Source organism: Scyliorhinus canicula, chromosome 4 (assembly GCF_902713615.1).
Source record: "Scyliorhinus canicula chromosome 4, sScyCan1.1, whole genome shotgun sequence".
Taxonomy (NCBI): Eukaryota; Metazoa; Chordata; class Chondrichthyes; order Carcharhiniformes; family Scyliorhinidae; genus Scyliorhinus; species Scyliorhinus canicula.
In genome coordinates this window covers 4,934,667-4,955,871 of record NC_052149.1, presented here as the reverse complement: position 1 = coordinate 4,955,871, position 21,205 = coordinate 4,934,667, and the positions used below count along the sequence as shown (strand labels likewise).

The 21,205-nt window shown below is 48.4% G+C and overlaps 1 protein-coding gene across 2 annotated transcripts in view; it reads right to left on the bottom strand.

The window, feature by feature from the left end:
* Positions 1–21,205, bottom strand: part of LOC119964316 (collagen alpha-1(XXIV) chain-like) — a 341,532-nt gene that overhangs the window by 101,778 nt on the left and 218,549 nt on the right. For both annotated transcript variants that reach the window (XM_038793605.1, XM_038793606.1), the window contains 7 exons: positions 16,316–16,369; positions 15,800–15,844; positions 15,642–15,686; positions 11,904–11,957; positions 8,968–9,021; positions 6,534–6,587; positions 2,510–2,563 (listed from right to left, as the gene is read on the bottom strand). In XM_038793605.1, coding sequence (XP_038649533.1) covers positions 2,510–2,563; positions 6,534–6,587; positions 8,968–9,021; positions 11,904–11,957; positions 15,642–15,686; positions 15,800–15,844; positions 16,316–16,369 — 360 coding nt within the window. The remainder of the gene's footprint in view (positions 1–2,509; positions 2,564–6,533; positions 6,588–8,967; positions 9,022–11,903; positions 11,958–15,641; positions 15,687–15,799; positions 15,845–16,315; positions 16,370–21,205) is intronic.

Here is a 21,205-nt window from a genome sequence, read left to right as displayed (position 1 = left end):
ACTCATGTGCACTACGGGAATAGCACAATGATTCTGTTGCATTTTACAGATAATCTCTCAATTTTCTTCAGCACTTTCTCTACTTTACGGAAATGGGGCTGCAATAGATTGGTCTGCTCTTACTCTGAACCCATACATTGGGTTGGATTCTCCGGTTCGCTTGCCGCGTGTTTCTTGGTGTCGCGCCAATCGCTGGCATCGGGATTGCCCATGGTAGCCACGCTACACTGCTGTGAAACCGGTGGGTGGGGGTGCGCTGTCCACAGGAATAGTGAATGGCAATGACCCAGAGAATTCCATCCGGGAGTAGGTTTGTGGCCAGCATTTTGCTTCAACATAAAAGCTCGTTCCAATGTAACTGAATTGCTGGTAACCAGCATGTGGTAGTATGGTTAGGGGTATTACGGTACCTGGGAGTGTGAGCTGCCATTGGTGCAGAGGGCTCGCTGCCCATTGGCCCAAGTATCGTGTTCTCTGTATTCTTATTGGTCGAGAGGAAGGTAGCTCCGCCTACGAGGTGGGGTATAAGAACCCGTGTTCCCCAGCAGCCAGGCCATTTCTGTACGTCTGCTGCAGGACTCACTTCTTGCTGATTAAAGCCTTTCGTTTCGGGCTTCACCTACGTTTCGTGTCCATTGATTGTGCATCACAGCATGAGTCTGAACCGGCCTCTCGTTGACCTCCTGCTGCTCGACAACGGTGTGCATCGACTGCCATTTCACCCTGCCAGCGTTTTCTCCGGGTTACATTATTTCAACATGTCTTGGCAAGGTGATGGCCGTCTTCACAAATGGTTCATTCTGCACCCTCAGCGCCAGTAACAGGACGTTGTCCCACACCTGCTGTGAATAACTGCTGCCGTTAGGGCTTTCTGCTTACTCAGCTGCGGTCTATTTACGTCATTGGAGGATTGACGGTTGTTAACTCCCGCTTCTCTGGAGTCACTTTCCGCCATGTCCACGGACAATGCCGTCTGGCACGTTTTGCCCAAAGTTAACTTTGTCAATGACTCACTTTTTAAACAGCGCACCAATCTGACCCACAATGCTCTCTCTTGAAATTCTCCAAAATGACAACGGATGGACAACTTTTTCAAAGTCACGATAAACTCTCCAATGTCCTTTCCGGACCACTGATTTCTCGTTAAAAACCAATCGCTTTCTGCAATCTCCAATGGCGTGGAACTGTAGCGTTGCTCAAACTTACACAAGATGTCCGACCGCAGTGTGTCTTTTGGCTTAGCACACGCAAAAACATTCTTCAGCATGTTATACACTCTGGGCCCACTTCCCAGAAATATCACCCTTTTCCTTTCTCCTACTGCCTGATCAACATCTGGATTATCAGAACCTTTGAAGATATTATTAGCAGTAATAAAAACATCCCAAACTGCTCCACACAGGCAACGGTCATGACTGTACTGTCCCAGTCACCCAGTAACACCCATTGATTCAGCCACCTTCAAAGGTCAGTGCAACCACAAATGGCCACAAGGGAGTACTTCTACAATAAGGACCAGATTATCTGTTTTTAGTCACATTAATTGAAGGATAAATATTGGCCAGGATAACCTCCCTGCCCTTCTTTGAAAGAGTGTCATGGGGTAGTTTACATCAATGGGACAGGATCTCAGTTTAATGTCACATCGAGGGGAAAGCACCTCTGACAATGCAGCACTCTGTCAACACTGCAGTAAAGTTTCCCATTTGACTTTTGCACGCGACTTAAACGCACGCCATCTAACTCAGGGGCCAGGGTGGTGCCAGTGGGACTATAGCTGACACGTTGTTTAAAAACATTGTAGTAATATCAGTATCTTCAAAGCAGAAAGTGGATGCTGCTACAGAGAAAACAAGCTACTTTGTCAATTGCTTTGAAGGTTCATAAATATTGGTTAGAGTTTCTGCTGTCTGAAATCAGGGAATTGCATCCAAAACGTCCCATAATCCCGCTGCTCAGAATAAGGTTCAATGTGCCGATAGAATTAAGTTGCATATTAAGGAGTAAAATCTTCCGTGAATCAGCGCGACTGGGCAAAGCAATAGAATTGCAATTGTTTCCTTTATCAATTGCAAAGTGCTCCTTCGAGGAGGAACCTGCTGCAATTTTCTAAACACAGTTATCAAACAAAATTAACTTTTTTAATCAGTGTGCCCACTCTTTAACTGAGCTGATTTGAAATCTCTGAGCCATTGATGCAGTTTCACTGTTTGCTCTCGTCAGGTTTCGTACCAATTAAATGATTTTTTAACTGGGACAAAATGATGCCAATTGAGTATTTCCAGCATTTCCTGTTTTCAGTTCTGATTTCCATTACCCGCTGTGTTTTGATTTTGCATTTCTAAGCTCTCCCACTTTGAGTAAAATAAACTCCCACAAACACTATTGTTGCTTCATGTGCTTGAATACTTTGCCAGTGTCCAATTTTCCATGTCAGTCAGATGGTCGAACTTTGAACGTGAATACGTCGCTGATGTGGAGATCCGACTGCAGCCGTCTATGAACTTACCCTCAAACCGATTTGTCCGGGTTCCCCGATATTCCCAACTGGTCCTATTTCACCCTGTTTGATTTCAAAGAGAATTTTTAAATACACTAGAATGTAAAAACTGAAGAATTGATTCAACATTGAAACTTGAGCACTTGCAGTTGACGGTATTGGCAAATTGCTTTTTTTCTGTAGTCATTGGACATATCGGGCACATGAGATGTACGTCAAAGTTCCATCTCATCTCACCCGAACACACCACCTACAGATTTATTCTCTGCATTTATTATAAGGAGAGGCTGGATAGACTGGGACTTTTTTCTCTGGAGGGTAGGAGGCTTAGGGATGATCTTATAGAGGTCTATAAAATAATGAGGAGCATCGATAAGATAGATAGTCAACATCTTTACCCAAAGGGAGAGGAGTCTAGAACTAGAGGCTATAGGTTTAAAGTGAGAGGGGAGAGATACAAAAGAGACCAAAGGGGAAATTTATTCACACAGAGGGTGGTGAGCATCTGGAATGGGCTGCCAGAGGCAGTGGTAGAGGCAGGTACAGTTTTGTCCTTTAAAAACAGTTAGACAGTTACATGGGCAGGGTGGGTATAGAGGGATATGGGCCAAATGCAGGCAGGTGGGACGAGCTTCGTGATAGAAACTGGATGCCCTGGACCAGCTGGGCCGAAGGGCCTGTTTCCATGCTGTAAACATCTATAACTCTATGTCTCTGGCAGACTCTGAACGCCTTCCAGCTGCTAATGTTGACAGAAAACCGGTTCTGGGGGAGGTGGGACAAGTACAAACCAAACGGTCTGCACCTGGGCAGGACTGGAACCGATGTCCTGGGGGGGTGTTTGCTAGAGCTGTTGGGGAGGGTTTAAACTAAAGTGGTAGGGGGATGGGAACCGATGCAGGAAGTTGGAAGGTAGTAAAACAGGGACAGAAGCAAAAGGAAGTAAGGGGAAAAGTGCAAGGCAGAGAAGATATAGTCAAAAATCAAAAAGGGCGACAGTACAAGGTACAGTGACTGAGGGGAGCTCAGTAAATATGCCCAGTAATACTAAAAGGAATAAAACTGGAGATGTTAAGATTCAAAACAGAGGTAAAAAAACCAACATAAGTGCACTTTACCTGAATGCTCGTAGTATTCGGAATAAAGTAAATGAGTTGATGGCGCAAATCATCGTGAATGACTATGATTTAGTGGCCATTACTGAAACATGGTTAAAGGATGGTCACGACTGGAAGTTAAATATCCGAGGGTATCAAACTATTCGGAAGGACAGAGTGGATGGTAAGGGAGGTGGTGTTGCTCTGTTATTTAAGGATGACATCCGGGCAATAGTAAGTGATGACATCGGTGCGATGGAGGATAAGGTTGAATCCATTTGGGTGGAAATCAGAAATAGTAAGGCGAAAAAGTCACTGATAGGAGTAGTCTATAGGCCACCAAATAGTAACATTATGGTGGGGCAGGCAATAAACAAAGAGATAACTGATGCATGTAGAAATGGTACAGCAGTTATCATGGAGGATTTTAATCTACATGTTGATTGGTTTAACCAGGTCGGTCAAGGCAGCCTTGAGGAGGGGTTTATAGAATGTATCCGCGATAGTTTCCTAGAACAGTATGTAATGGAACCTACGAGGGAACAAGCGGTCCTAGATCTTGTCCTGTGTAATGAGACAGGATTGATTCATGATCTCATAGTTAGGGATCCTCTCGGAAGGAGCGATCACAATATGGTGGAATTTAAAATACAGATGGAGGGTGAGAAGGTAAAATCAAATACTAGTGTTTTGTGCTTAAACAAAAGGGTTTACAATGGGATGAGAGAAGAACTAGCTATGGTACACTGGGAGCAAAGACTTTATGGTGGAACAGTTGAGGAACAGTGGAGAACCTTCCAAGCAATTTTTCACAGTGCTCAGCAAAGGTTTATACCAACAAAAAGGAAGGATGGTAGAAAGAGGGAAAATCGACCGTGGATATCTAAGGAAAGAAGGGAGAGTATCAAATTGAAGGAAAAAGCATACAAAGTGGCAAAGATTGGTGGGAGACTAGAGGACTGGGAAATATTTAGGGGGCAACAGAAAGCTACTAAAAAAGCTATAAAGAAGAGTAAGATAGATTATGAGAGTAAACTTGCTCAGAATATAAAAACAGACAGTAAAAGTTTCTACAAATATATAAAACAAAAACGAGTGGCTAAGGTCCTTTAGAGGATGAGAAGGGAGTTTTAACAATGGGAGATGAGGAAATGGCTGAGGAACTAAACAGGTTTTTTGGGTCGGTCTTCACAGTGGAAGACACAAATAACATGCCAGTGACTGACAGAAATGAGGCTATGACAGGTGAGGGCCTTGAGATGATTGCTATCACTAAGGAGGTAGTGATGGGCAAGCTAATGGGGTTAAAGGTGGACAAGTCTCCTGGCCCTGATGGAATGCATCCCAGAGTGCTAAAAGAGATGGCTAGGGAAATTGCAGATGCACTAGTGATAATTTACCAAAATTCACTAGACTCTGGGGTGGTCCCGGTGGATTGGAAATGAGCAAACGTGGCACCACTGTTTAAAAAAGGAGGTAGGCAGAGAGCAGGTAATTATAGGCCAGTGAGCTTGAATTCAGTAGTAGGGAAGATGATGGAATCTATCATCAAGGAAGAAATAGCGAGGCATCTGGATAGAAATTGTCACATTGGGCAGACGCAGCATGGGTTCATAAAGGGCAGGTCATGCCTAACTAATTTAGTGGGATATTTTGAGGACATTACCAGTGCAGTAGATAACGGGGAGCCAATGGATGTGGTATATCTGGATTTCCAGAAAGCCTTTGACAAGGTGCCACACAAAAGGTTGCTGCATAAGATAAAGATGCATGGCATTAAGGGTAAAGTAGTAGCATGGATAGAGGATTGGTTAATTAATAGAAAGCAAAGAGTGGGGATTAATGGGTGTTTCTCTGGTTGGCAATCAGTAGCTAGTGGTGTCCCTCAGGGATCTGTGTTGGGCCCACAATTGTTCACAATTTACATAGATGATTTGGAGTTGGGGACCAAGGGCAATGTGTCCAAGTTTAAAGATGACACTAAGATAAGTGGTAAAGCAAAAAGTGCAGAGGATACCGGAAGTCTACAGAGGGATTTGGATAGGTTAAGTGAATGGGCTAGGGTCTGGCAGATGGAATACAATGTTGACAAATGTGACGTTATCCATTTTGGTAGGAATAACAGCAAACATGATTATTATTTAAATGATAAAATATTAAAGCATGCTGCTGTGCAGAGAGACCTGGGTGTGCTAGTGCATGAGTCACAGAAAGTTGGTTTACAGGTGCAACAGGTGATTAAGGCGGCAAATGGAATTTTGTCCTTCATTGCTAGAGGGATGGAGTTTAAGACTAGGGAGGTTATGCTGCAATTGTATAAGGTGTTAGTGAGGCCACACCTGGAGTATTGTGTTCAGTTTTGGTCTCCTTACCTGAGAAAGGACATACTGGCACTGGAGGGTGTGCAGAGGAGATTCACAAGGTTAATCCCAGAGCTGAAGGGGTTGGATTACGAGGAGAGGTTAAGTAGACTGGGACTGTACTCGTTGGAGTTTAGAAGGATGCGGGGGGATCTTATAGAAACATTTAAAATTATGAAGGGAATAGATAGGATGATGCGGGCAGGTTGTTTCCACTGGCGGGTGATAGCCTCAAAATAAGGGGAAGTAGATTTGGGACTGAGTTTAGGAGGAACTTCTTCACCCAAAGAGTTGTGAATCTATGGAATACCTTGCCCAGTGAAGCAGTTGAGGCTCCTTCATTAAATGTTTTTTAAGGTAAAGATAGATCGTTTTTGAAGAAAGGGTTTTGGTGTTCGGGCCAGAAAGTGGAGCTGAGTCCACAAAAGATCATTGAACGGCGGAGCAGGCTCGAGGGGCCAGATGGCCTACTCCTGCTCCTAGTTCTTATGTTCTTAAAATCTCCGCTCATCTTCTCAGCTGTGTCTGTACGAGATCAATCACCCTCAGTTAATGGGTTGCTTAAGTTGCACTTACCTTAGCTCCAGGTTCTCCTTGGAAACCAGCCTCTCCCATTGCTCCTGGAAGTCCCTGTTTAATTAACAAACCATTGTCTTTACAGTGTGAAGCATTTCTCATAGAATTATACAATGATACAAACAGAAGGAGGCCATTTGGTCCATCATTCCTGTGCTGGCTTTTTGAAAGAAGTACCCAATTGCTTTGACTCCCACCTTGCGCTATCCCCATATCCCTGTGAATAGATTCTCTTCACGTCCTTATCCAATTCCCTTTTGAACGTTATTGATGAATCTTCCCCTCTAGTTGCTCTGCCAATCAATGACCATTGCCATAAAGACAAGGGCAGCAGGTACATGGGGACACCACCACCTGGATGTTCCACTGCCAGCCACTCACCATCCAGGCTGGGAAATGTATCGGCTGTTCCTTCACTGTCCCTGGATCAAAATCCTGGGACTCCCTCCCTAACAGCACTGTGGGTGTACCTTCGCCTCATGGGCTACAGCGGTTGGCGAAGGCAGCTCACCACCACCTTCTCAAGGGCAATTTTGGATGGACAATAAATGCTGACCGCGCTAACGACACCCACTGCCTAGAATGAATTTTTTTTTAAAGTGTCTTAAATCTGTGTACCTCTGGTTACCAACCCTCCTGCTACAGAAATAGTTTCTCCTGATTTACTCTGTATTGATGTTGAACACATCCATGAGATCTCCTCCTGACCTTTGCCGATCTGAAGAGACCAATCGCACCTTCTTCAGTCCATTATATATTTGACAAAGTTGTTGAATAGCTGACAGAAATTCAACAAGCCATCCAAAAAACCAGTGTGGAAGTGGCAATGATGCAAGTGTTAAATTCAGTTCAAGCTCAAAATGATGTGCAGTTTTTGAGCTCTCGACATGGAACCAGTATCCATTAGAGCCCACACTCTGGGGGAATGGGACATCCTCCAGATCCTATCCTGACACTGGGTCAGGACCGTGCTGGGGGGAGGGGGGGATAGGTGGTAGGGGGGATAAGTGCCGGTGGGAATAGATGAGGTGGATAGGTGGTGGTAAGGATAGGTGGGTGTGGGGGACATCCTGAGGGGAAGGTGGGGGGGGGGGGGGATTATTATCATTATTAATGATTTTGACGAGGGAACTAAATGTATTATCTCCAAATTTGCAGATGGTACAAAGTTGGTTGGGAGGGTGAGCTGTGAGGAGGATGCAGAGATGTTTCAGTGGGATTTGGACAGGCTGAGTGAGTGGGCATATGCATGGCAGATGCAGTATAATGTGGATAAATGGGAGGTTATCCACTTCGGTCGCAAAAATAGGCAGGCAAATGGTATGTTGGCCTTCATAGCGAGAGGATTTGAATATAGGAATAGAGATGTTTTATTGCTATTAGATAGGGCATTGGTGAGGCCACACCTGGAGTATTGGGAGCAGTTTTGGTGTCCTTATCTGAGGAAGGATGTTCTTGCTATGGAGGGAGGGCAGCGAAGGTTTACCAGGCTGATTCCTGGGATGACGGGACTGTCAGATGAGGAGAGACTAAATTGGTTAGGATTATATTTATTGGAGTTTAGAAGAATGAGAGGGGATCTCATAGGAACTTATAAAATTCTACCAAAGGATTAGACAGGGTAGATTCAGAAAGAATGTTCCCGATGGGTGGGGGAGTCCAGGACTAGGGGGTCACGGTTTAAGGATTAGGGGTAAACCTTTTAGGACTGAGGTGAGGAGAAATCTCTTCACCCAGAGAGCGGTGAATCTGTGGGATTCGCTACCACAGAAAGTAGCTGAGACCAAATTGTTGTGTAATTTCAAGAAGGAATTAGATTTCGTTCTTGGGGTTAAAGGGATCAATGGATATGGGGGGAAGACGGGATCAGGATATTGAACTTGATGATCAGCCATGATCATCATGGATGGCGGAGCAGGCTGGAAGGGCTGAATGGCCTCCTCCAGCTCCTATTTTCTATGGCTCTCTGACTGAAGTGATTGGCACGTAAAACGAGGGCGAGAGAAGTGAGGAACATGCTGATCGCTCACAATATTGACTGAGAGCCGTGCGCTCCTTCTGTGTCCAAAGGGTAAATTTTGTTTTGACCATTTGAAGTTGATGACAGTCCTATTAATTTAGAAATAATTAAGTATTTTCAACAACTCGTCGTGAAATATTCGGTGTGCATTAAATGTGTTTAATCTTATTCCTGGGGCCGTGGTTAGTGAACAAGTCCGATTTGAGTCTTGATGCCCACTGAGATGAGTGAGGGTCACTCATGCGGCCCCCTCGCCACCCCAAGTTGCCCATCACTGCTTTACACAGGATTAACCAGAGCTGAGCCCCTCCCAGAAAGAAATCTGATCAGATATAAAGAAATTGGTTTCCATGTTTGAACAATAAACAATGTGAAGATTGAGACAGGAACAAGATGAAATACTGAAATAATTACCTCTAGACCAATGCCTCCAGCAGCACCAACCTCACCTTGTTGTCCTCGAGGACCCTGTAGGGAAAAGTCATTCGAAAAGGATCATTGTTTTAAACCAGGAATCAATTTTTGTTTTATAAAACACTGAGACAGCATTCACAGAAGAAATATTTCCACAATAAGGAGATTATTCTGCACAATATGTGTGTCGTGATAAGTTACTAACTGTGAGGCTGTATTGTAAAAATAAAACGGGGAATCTATTCCTCATAACTTTCTTCAATCCTATTCCGACAAGCATCATATTGTAACATTATGCGACAAAGATATTGATAATTAATCAGAAACTGGTTACAGTAGTGGAGGCCGTTCGCCCATCGCGTCTTTTCCTAGTTTTTTTTGCCGTTCACCTAAAATCCGTCTGCTCTAGTTCTTGTCCTTTCCACCATTAGGAACAGGTTTTTTTTTCCATATCTGCTCTGTCTCGATCCCCAGCGATTTTGAAAACCTCTGACAAATCTCTCGTGAGGCTTCCCTTCTCGAAGGGGTACAGGCTCAACTTCTCCCACCTACCTACGCAACTGAAATCTCTCATGCATGGAACCATTGTCCTTTCCAATGCCTGCGTAGAATCAAAGAATCTCTACAGTGCAAAAGGAGGCCATTCAGCCCCTCAAGTCTGCAAGGGCCCTCTGAAAAAGCGCCCCCACCTTGGCCCAATCCCCTGCCCTGTCCCCGTATATCCACCGAAAGGCGATTTAGCACGGCCGATTCACCTAACCTGCACATCTGTTGGACTGTTGGAGGAAACCGGAGCACCCAGAGGAAACCCACGCAGACAGGGGGAGAACGTGCAAACCCCACTCAGACCGTCACCCGAGATCAGAATCGAACTCGGGTCTTCGGCGCTCTGAGGCAGCAGTGCTAACCACTGTGCCACCACATTCTTCCTAAAGTGTGGTGCTTTCGTTTACAGGTAAAAGCAAGTGATTAGGAAGACAAATGGGAAGGGAAATGGAATATAAATTAAGTAGGGATGTTTTGCCACAGTACAGGGCCTTTGGTGGGGCCACATCTGGAATACTGTGTGCAGTTTTGGTCTCTTGTTTAAGAAAGAGCTTTCAAGCAGTTCAGAGAGAGTACACTCGATTGATTCCTGGGACTGGGAGAGTTATCCTGTGGGGAAAAGGTTGATCCTGTATCCATTGGAGTTTAGAAGAATGAGAGGTGATCTTAATGAAACATGTAAGATCCTGAGGGGACTGGAGAGGGGGGGGGGGGGGGGGGGGCACTGAGAGGAGGTTTCCCTTTGTGGGAGAGTGTAGAATGAGGGGGCATAGTTTCAAATTAAGGCGCCTCCCATTTAACACGGTGGTGAGGATCATTTCTTTTTTGCAATTTATGCAATGGCAGTTTCAGTCAGAGTCAGCCTGGATTAATGAAGGGAAATCATGCTTGACAAATCTGTTGGAATTCTTTGAAGATGTAACCAGTACAGTCAACAAGGGGGAGCCAGTCGATGTGGTATATTTGGACTTTCAGAAGCCGTTTGACAAAGTCCCGCATAAGAGATTATTGTGCAAAATTAAAGCAGATGGGATTGGGGAAAATGTATCGAGGTGGAGAGAAAACTGGTTGGCAAAGAAGAAATAAAGAGGAGGAATTAATGGGTCCTTTTCAAATTGGCAGGCAGTGACTAGTGGGGTACCACAGGGATCGGTGCTGGGACCCCAGCTAAACACAATATACATTAATGATTTGGATGAGGGAACAAAATGTAACATCTCAAAGTTTGCAGATGATACCAAGTTGGGTGGGAGGGTGAATTGTGACGAGGATGCAGGGATCCTGCAGCATGATCTTGGCAGGTTGGGCCAGTAGTAAAATCAATGGCAGATGCAGTATAATTTGGATAAGTGTGAGGTTATTCATTTTGGAAGCAAAAACAGGAAGGCAGATTACTACCTGAATGGTTGTAAATTGGGAGAGGGGAGTGTGCAGCGGGACCTGGGTGTCCTTGTGTGCCAGTCGCTGAAGGTTAGCATGCAGGTGCAGCAGGCGGTAAAGAAGGCTAATGCTATGTTGGCCTTCATTGCGAGAGGTTTCGAGTATCGAAGCAGGGATGTGGCCTTGGTGAGGCCACACATGGAGTATTGTTTGTAGTTTTGGTCTCCTTCTCTGAAGAAGGATGTTCTTGCTCTCGAGGGAGTGCAGCGAAGGTTTACCCTCTGATTCCAGGGATGGCGGGACTGTCATATGAGGAGAGATTGACTAGGTTGGGATTGTTCTCGCTGGAGTTCAGAAGAATCAGGGGGGACCTCATAGAGACTTATAAAATTCTAACAGGACAAGACAGGGAAGATGTTACCAATGATGGGCGTGTCCAGAACCAGGGGTCACAGCCTGAGGATTCAGAGTAAACCATTTCAGACAGAGATGAGGAGACATTTCTTCACACAAAGAGTGGTGAGCCTGTGGAATTCATTACCACAGGAAGTAGTTGATGCTAAAATATTGAATATATTCAAGAGGCGGCTGGATATAGCACTTGGGGAGAATGGGATCAAAGGCTATGGGGAGAAAGCAGGATTAGGCTATTGAGTTGGATGATCAGCCATGATCGCGATGAATGGCGGAGCAGGCTCGAAGGGCCAAAAGGTCTCCTCCTGCTCATATGTATCTGCAATGTGCTTCATGAAAGCAGGGTGGAAATGAATTTAGGAGGCAATTGGACAAATACCTGAAAGGGAAAGAAATGACAATGCTTTGGGAAAACTGAAAGGGGAATAGGAGTGAGTTATTGATTCATCAAAAAGTTGGAAAGTCCCAATGGGCCAAATGGCCTCCTTCGATGCTGTTTCATTCTATCACTCTAATCATCAAAGATTAACGGCTACAAGTGATGTTCTGAGGATGCTGTCCTCTCCTGAAACTAGGAAACTGAAGGTAAACTCAACTGGTTTTCCAGGGGGTCCCATATCTCCGCTGCTCCCGGCAGGTCCGGTCAATCCCTGAAACAGAGAACACGGCGGTGAAAACAAATGTGTGGAATTGTATTTCAGGACATCCAAGTCTAGTTCACATTCTAAACAACACAAGGAGGACGACAGGGTGGAAATAAACACAGCAAACCTTCGAACCATGTGCTACGTCTGGTGCCATTAACACAATAACTGGCATTTACACAGAGCCTTTCCATAACCTCAGGATGTGCTACAGTGTATCATAATTAGTGGATATATTTATTCTGCAGTGATTGTTACATCGGCACCTGAACCCCACTATAATCTCTACAGTTAACAACAAATGAGAATTACTGTGACAGCGAGGGTCAGTACTGAGGGAGTGCCGCACTGTCAGAGGGTCAGTACTGAGGGAGTGCTGCACTGTCAGAGGGTCAGTACTGAGGGAGTGCCGCACTGTCAGAGGGTCAGTACTGAGGGAGTGCTGCACTGTCAGAGGGTCAGTACTGAGGGAGTGCTGCACTGTCAGAGGGTCAGTACTGAGGGAGTGCTGCACTGTCAGAGGGTCAGTACTGAGGGAGTGCTGCACTGTCAGAGGGTCAGTACTGAGGGAGTGCCGCACTGTCAGAGGGTTAGTACTGAGGGAGTGCTGCACTGTCAGAGGGTCAGTACTGAGGGAGTGATGCACTGTCAGAGGGTCAGTACTGAGGGAGTGCTGCACTGTCAGAGGGTCAGTACTGAGGGAGTGCTGCACTGTCAGAGGGTCAGTACTGAGGGAGTGCCGCACTGTCAGAGGGTCAGTACTGAGGGAGTGCCGCACTGTCAGGGTCAGTACTGAGGGAGTGCTACACTGTCAGAGGGTCAGTACTGAGGGAGTGCTGCACTGTCAGAGGGTCAGTACTGAGGGAGTGCCGCACTGTCAGAGGGTCAGTACTGAGGGAGTGCTGCACTGTCAGAGGGTCAGTACTGAGGGAGTGCTGCACTGTCAGAGGGTCAGTACTGAGGGAGTGCTGCACTGTCAGAGGGTCAGTACTGAGGGAGTGCCGCACTGTCAGAGGGTCAGTACTGAGGGAGTGCCGCACTGTCAGGGTCAGTACTGAGGGAGTGCTACACTGTCAGAGGGTCAGTACTGAGGGACTGCTGCACTGTCAGAGGGTCAGTACTGAGGGAGTGCTGCACTGTCAGAGGGTCAGTACTGAGGGAGTGCTGCACTGTCAGAGGGTCAGTACTGAGGGTGTGCCGCACTGTCAGAGGGTCAGTACTGAGGGAGTGCTGCACTGTCAGAGGGTCAGTACTGAGGGAATGCTGCACTGCCAGAGGGTCAGTACTGAGGGAGTGCCGCACTGTCAGAGGGTCAGTACTGAGGGAGTGCCGCACTGTCAGAGGGTCAGTGCTGAGGGAGTGCTGCACTGTCAGAGGGTCAGTACTGAGGGAGTGCCGCACTGTCAGAGGGTCAGTACTGAGGGAGTGCCGCACTGTCAGAGGGTCAGTGCTGAGGGAGTGCTGCACTGTCAGAGGGTCAGTACTGAGGGAGTGCTGCACTGTCAGAGGGTCAGTACTGAGGGAGTGCCGCACTGTCAGAGGGTCGGTACTGAGGGAGGGCTGCACTGTCAGAGGGTCAGTACTGAGGGAGTGCCGCACTGTCAGAGGGTCAGTGCTGAGGGAGTGCTGCACTGTCAGAGGGTCAGTACTGAGGGAGTGCTGCACTGTCAGAGGGTCAGTACTGAGGGAGTGCCGCACTGTCAGGGGTCAGTATTGAGGGAGTGCTGCACTGTCAGAGGGTCAGTACTGAGGGAGTGCTGCATTGCCAGAGGGTCAGTACTGAGGGAGAGGGAGTGCTGCACTGTCAGAGGGTCAGTACTGAGGGAGTGCTGCACTGTCAGAGGGTCAGTACTGAGGGAGTGCTGCACTGCCAGAGGGTCAGTACTGAGGGAGAGGGAGTGCTGCACTGTCAGAGGGTCAGTACTGAGGGAGTGCTGCACTGTCAGAGGGTCAGTACTGAGGGAGTGCTGCACTGTCAGAGTGTCAGTACTGAGGGAGCGCTGCACTGTCAGAGGGTCAGTACTGAGGGAGTGCTGCACTGTCAGAGGGTCAGTACTGAGGGAGTGCCGTACTGTCAGAGGGTCAGTACTGAGGGAGTGCTGCACTGTCAGAGGGTCAGTACTGAGGGAGTGCTGCACTGTCAGAGGGTCAGTACTGAGGGAGTGCTGCACTGTCAGAGGGTCAGTACTGAGGGAGTGCTGCACTGTCAGAGAGTCAGTACTGAGGGAGTGCTGCACTGTCAGAGGGTCAGTACTGAGGGAGTGCTGCACTGTCAGAGGGTCAGTACTGAGGGAGTGCTGCACTGTCAAAGGGTCAGTACTGAGGGAGTGCTGCACTGTCAGAGTGTCAGTACTGAGGGAGTGCCGCACTGTCAGAGGGTCAGTACTGAGGGAATGCCGCACTGTCAGAGGGTCAGTACTGAGGGAATGCCGCACTGTCAGAGGGTCAGTACTGAGGGAGTGCTGCACTGTCAGAGTGTCAGTACTGAGGGAGTGCCGCACTGTCAGAGGGTCAGTACTGAGGGAGAGGGAGTGCTGCACTCTCAGAGGGTCAGTACTGAGGGAGTGCCGTACTGTCAGAGGGTCAGTACTGAGGGAGTGCCGTACTGTCAGAGGGTCAGTACTGAGGGAGTGCTGCACTGTCAGAGGGTCAGTACTGAGGGAGTGCTGCACTGTCAGAGGGTCAGTACTGAGTGAGTGCTGCACTGTCAGAGTGTCAGTACTGAGGGAGAGGGAGTGCTGCACTGTCAGAGGGTCAGTACTGAGGGAGTGCTGCACTGTCAGAGGGTCAGTACTGAGGGAGTGCTGCACTGTCAGAGGGTCAGTACTGAGGGAATGCCGCACTGGCAGAGGGTCAGTACTGAGGGAGTGCCGCACTGTCGAGGGTCAGTACTGAGGGAGTGCTGCACTGTCAGAGGGTCAGTACTGAGGGAGTGCTGCACTGTCAGAGGGTCAGTACTGAGGGAGTGCTGCACTGTCAGAGGATCAGTACTGAGGGAGTGCCGCACTGTCAGAGGGTCAGTACTGAGGGAGTGCTGCATTGTCAGAGGGTCAGTACTGAGGGAGTGCCGCACTGTCAGAGGGTCAGTACTGAGGGAGCGCTGCACTGTCAGAGGGTCAGTACTGAGGGAGTGCTGCACTGTCAGAGGGTCAGTACTGAGGGAGTGCCGCACTGTCAGAGGGTCAGTACTGAGGGAGGGGCGCACTGTCAGAGGGTCAGTACTGAGGGAGTGCTGCACTGTCAGAGGGTCAGTACTGAGGGAGCGCCGCACTGTCAGAGGGTCAGTACTGAGGGAGTGCTGCACTGTCAGAGGGTCAGTACTGAGGGAGTACTGCACTGTCAGAGGGTTAGTACTGAGGGAGTGCTGCACTGTCAGAGGGTCAGTACTGAGGGAGTGCCGCACTGTCAGAGGGTCAGTACTGAGGGAGCGCCGCACTGTCAGAGGGTCAGTACTGAGGGAGTGCCGCACTGTGAGGTGCGTGCCATCTCTCAGCTGAGCCATTTCAGTTCCATACTCTCTGATGGCTAAAATATTTTACAGCCACAAATGGAAACAGTGACTCCACGTCACAAAATACCTCGTTGCCTGTCAATCGCTTTGGGTTACCCTGAGATAATTGAAGGTGCTATAGGAATGCAAGTCATTCTCTCCTTGCTGTACATGATACATGTTGTGTGACTGATACTCACTGGGGCGCCTTGTCCTCCCCTCTCCCCAGGATTGCCAGCTGTACCCTGCAATTTAAACACATGCAAGTTGAAACATGCCCAGGACGGGTATCAGAGGGTTGTGTGCGGGAGGGTCAAATGGGTTGATTTGCAAGGTTTTATCAATAGGTCACACTTACGATGAGTCCAGTTTCACCTTTTGCCCCGAGTTCCCCTGTTTCCCCCTGCAAGGGAAAGAACACTTCATGATATGAGATGTTAACAATGACCTCCAGTGTTCTGAGTGGCGGTTCAACTGAACGCTTTCAGGAGACGGACTCTTTGCCAGTCTGAGGAAAATGCGCCGGCTCCCACTCAGCCCCGAGGCTGACTTTGTGAAAGGTCGCTTCGCAGCAACGCGGCAAGTGTGCGATTAAACACTGCGAACATGAGGTTTCTGCCTCCAGGCCATTCATGTTGATACAGATTGAGGACATTAAATCATCAGCCAGGCAGGCAGGTGCCGGCGTTGAAAGACTTTCTCATAACGTATCTGGAATTCACCAGTTCATTAAATAATGTTTGAGCAAATGCGTAACAAACAGCGCAACGTCCCCACTGGTTCACAGAACAGCCCAACCGCGTGTTTATTTATTGATTTCAAATCGCATGAAATGATGTGCCAGAAATTCTACTCTTTGAAAGTAAATAATTACCTTGTTACCTTGGGGCCCTTGGTCTCCTGGGGAACCATCTAAACCTCTTGGACCCTGAAATAGTTACAGTAAAATCATATTAATAAAAAAACGGCACTTTCTCCTCGGGGTCACCTGCTTTGCGAGATGATATCCATATCCTAACTCCGAAGGCTCTGAGCATCGAAATGTACAAATGCAAAGGTCCTGGGGTTGATACCCCGCTCAGTTTGCGTTGCTTTCGCACAGACCCAAAGTTAATCATGACTGACGCTGGAGATGACGGGGTTTCAAATTCAACTTGCATCCACTGCGAATGGAGTTTCTACAATCCGGTACATCAGTTAGCCAAAAATCACCGTGCCGGAATGCCAAACTGACTGATCTCCGAGAGTGGGGGTCCGGGGGTTCTCCAGTGAGAGTTCCCACTCACTATTGTCATTTGTCAATTTTTGAGGGGGGGGTCTCCAAAACTGTAGCCGATTATTTTGGGTGCAGGGACATTGAGAGGAATGTCTTCGAAGCCTTGAACATAGATTTATCCATTTTTTAATAATGGCGTGGCGCAGCAGTTAGCACTGTTGCCTCACAGCGCCAAGGACCCGGGTTCGATTCCCCGCTGGGTCACTGTCTGTGTGGAATTTGCACTTTCTCCCCGTGTCTGCGTGGGTTTCCTCCGGGTGCTCCGGTTTCCTCCCACAGTCCAAAGAAGTGCAGGTTAGTTGGGGTTAGGAGTAGGCCTGGGTCGGTAGTGTGCTCTTTCAGAGGGTCAGTGCCGACTCCATCTGCACTGTCAGGATTCTGTGGATTCTATGGAATTAATTAGAAACTTACCACGATACACGATTATAACTGGTAAAAGTTTCTGTCCCAGTTCTTTCGAGTTATTTTATTTAAAACGGGGTTACGCACAAGTGCTGGGTTTGACATTAAAATTGCTATTTTCATTATAAACAGATGTTCAGCCATATTAATCAGGATGCCCCAAGTTACCACTCCTTGAATGCGTGAGGAAATTTCCTTAATACGAAGCATACTGTGACGGGGTTTGGATCACGGTGTGGACTTAAGCAGGGTGGTCTTTCCAAGGGCCGGTGCAGACTTGATGGGCTGAATGGCATCCTTCTGCACTGTTGATTCTACGGAGACAGGGTGAGGGGCGATAGCATGTTCCTGGCTCTTTTGAGTTAATTTACTTCTCATTTTTGCACAAACCACTGGCTATCAACAATGAGACAAAGACAGCCAAACGTGAGTCTCTCTCCGTCAGTACAGAGCCTCTCCCTGTCAGTACACAGTCTCGCCCTGTCAGTACACAGTCTCTCCCTGTCAGTACAGAGCCTCTCCCTGTCAGTACACAGTCTCGCCCTGTCAATACACAGTCTCTCGCTGTCAGTACACAGTCTCTCCCTGTCAGTACACAGTCTCGCCCTGTCAGTACAGAGCCTCTCCCTGTCAGTACACAGTCTCGCCCTGTCAATACACAGTCTCTCGCTGTCAGTACACAGTCTCTCCCTGTCAATACACAGTCTCTCGCTGTCAGTACACAGTCTCTCCCTGTCAGTACACAGTCTCGCCCTGTCAGTACACAGTCTCTCCCTGTCAGTACAGAGCCTCTCCCTGTCAGTACACAGTCTCTCCCTGTCAGTACAGAGCCTCTCCCTGTCAGTACACAGTCTCGCCCTGTCAGTACACAGTCTCTCCCTGTCAGTACACAGTCTCTCTCCGTCAGTACACAGTCTCGCCCTGTCAGTACACAGTCTCTCCCTGTCAGTACACAGTCTCTCTCCGTCAGTACAGAGCCTCTCCCTGTCAGTACACAGTCTTGCCCTGTCAGTACGCAGTCTCTCTCCATCAGTACACAGTCTCTCGCTGTCAATACACACTCTCCCTGTCAGTACACAGTCTCTCCCTGTCAGTACGCAGTCTCTCCCTGTCAGTATGCAGTCTCTCCCTGTCAGTACACAGCCTCTCCCTGTCAGTACGCAGTCTCACCCTGTCAGTACACAGCCTCTCCCTGTCAATACACAGTCTCTCCCTGTCAGTACACAGTCTCTCCCTGTCAGTACACAGTCTCTCCCTGTCAGTACACAGTCTCTCGTTGTCAGTACACAGTCTCTCCCTGTCGGTACACAGTCTCTCCCTATCAGTACACAGTCTCTCCCTATCAGTACACAGTCTCTCCCTGTCAGTATACAGTCCCTCCCTGTCAATACACAGTCTCTCGCTGTCAATACACAGTCTCTCCCTGTCAGTACAGTCTCACCCTGTCAGTACACAGTCTCTCCCTGTCAATACACAGTCTCACGCTGTCAATACACAGTCTCACCCTGTCAGTACACAGTCTCTCCCTGTCAATACACAGTCTCTCGCTGTCAGTACACAGTCTCTCCCTGTCAGTACGCAGTCTCTCGCTGTCAATACACAGTCTCTCCCTGTCAGTACAGTCTCACCCTGTCAGTACACAGTCTCTCCCTGTCAATACACAGTCTCACGCTGTCAATACACAGTCTCACCCTGTCAGTACACAGTCTCTCCCTGTCAATACACAGTCTCTCGCTGTCAGTACACAGTCTCTCCCTGTCAGTACGCAGTCTCTCGCTGTCAATACACAGTCTCTCCCTGTCAGTACAGTCTCACCCTGTCAGTACACAGTCTCTCCCTGTCAACACACAGTCTCACGCTGTCAATACACAGTCTCACCCTGTCAGTACACAGTCTCTCCCTGTCAATACACAGTCTCTCCCTGTCAGTACACAGTCTCTCCCTGTCAATACACAGTCTCTCGCTGTCAGTACACAGTCTCTCCCTGTCAATACACAGTCTCTCGCTGTCAGTACACAGTCTCTCCCTGTCAGTATACAGTCCCTCCCTGTCAGTACACAGTCTCTCCCTGTCAGTACACAGTCTCTCGCTGTCAATACACAGTCTCTCCCTGTCAGTACGCAGTCTCACCCTGTCAGTACACAGTCTCTCCCTGTCAGTACACAGTCTCTCGTTGTCAGTACACAGTCTCTCCCTGTCGGTACACAGTCTCTCCCTATCAGTACACAGTCTCTCCCTATCAGTACACAGTCTCTCCCTGTCAGTATACAGTCCCTCCCTGTCAATACACAGTCTCTCGCTGTCAATACACAGTCTCTCCCTGTCAGTACAGTCTCACCCTGTCAGTACACAGTCTCTCCCTGTCAATACACAGTCTCACGCTGTCAATACACAGTCTCACCCTGTCAGTACACAGTCTCTCCCTGTCAATACACAGTCTCTCGCTGTCAGTACACAGTCTCTCCCTGTCAGTACGCAGTCTCTCGCTGTCAATACACAGTCTCTCCCTGTCAGTACAGTCTCACCCTGTCAGTACACAGTCTCTCCCTGTCAATACACAGTCTCACGCTGTCAATACACAGTCTCACCCTGTCAGTACACAGTCTCTCCCTGTCAATACACAGTCTCTCGCTGTCAGTACACAGTCTCTCCCTGTCAGTACGCAGTCTCTCGCTGTCAATACACAGTCTCTCCCTGTCAGTACAGTCTCACCCTGTCAGTACACAGTCTCTCCCTGTCAACACACAGTCTCACGCTGTCAATACACAGTCTCACCCTGTCAGTACACAGTCTCTCCCTGTCAATACACAGTCTCTCCCTGTCAGTACACAGTCTCTCCCTGTCAATACACAGTCTCTCGCTGTCAGTACACAGTCTCTCCCTGTCAATACACAGTCTCTCGCTGTCAGTACACAGTCTCTCCCTGTCAGTATACAGTCCCTCCCTGTCAGTACACAGTCTCTCCCTGTCAGTACACAGTCTCTCGCTGTCAATACACAGTCTCTCCCTGTCAGTACGCAGTCTCACCCTGTCAGTACACAGACTCTCCCTGTCAGCACACAGTCTCACCCTGTCAGTACACAGTCTCTCAGATGACCCTGTTCGGGGAGGCCGGTTCGGGAATTGAACCTGCGCTGCTGGTCTTGTTCTGCATTACAAACCAGCTATTTAGCCTACTGTGCACAGCCTCTGTCTGTCAGTACACAGTCTCGCCCTGTCACTACACAGTCTCTACTTACACTGCAGAAGGAGGCCATTCGGCCCATTGAGTCTACACCGGCCCTTGGAAAGAGCACCCTACCTAAGCACACACTTCTACCCTATCCCCGTAACCCCATCTAACCTGTGGGTACTAAGAGACAATTTAGCCTGGTCAATCCACCTCACCTGCGCATCTTTGGTCTGTGGGAGGAAACCGGAGCACCCGGAGGAAACTCACGCAGGCACGGGGAGAAAATGTCTACTGTATCCAGACAGTCAACTGAGACTGGAATTGAACTGGGTCCCTGGCGTTGTGAGGCAGCAGTGCTAAACCCTGTGCCACTGTGCACAGTACGCAGTCTGTCCCAGACGGTACATAGTCTCTGTGTCAGAACACGACCTCTGTCTGTCAGTACACAGTTGCTTGCTATCAGTACACAGTCTCCTCATGGACAAGCCCTCAGCTGTGCCTTGTTGTTGGAACTGGATCCCTTCCAGCCCCAGGCTGGAGGTTCGGATAAACTTGAAGGTGTTTTAGGCTCCAAACGTTGAGTGTTCAGACCCCCAGCATGTGGACACACCCTGGCACTCATAAACCAAACTCCCAGGGCAGAATCTTACTCTTTCCCACTAGGCAGGTCCTGAGGATGGTGCCAGGGGAGAGCTACTCCCCATCCCCGTGACTCTGAAATATATCAGCCGTTCCTTCACTATCGCTGGGTGAAAATCCTGGAGCTCCCTCCCTAACAGCGAGGTGGGTGTACCTACACCACAGGGACCTCAGCGGTTCAAGATGGTGGCTCATCATCACCTTCCGAAGGGCAATTAGGGATGGGCAGTACATGCTGGGCGAGCCAGAGATGCCCACATCCTATGAATCAATAC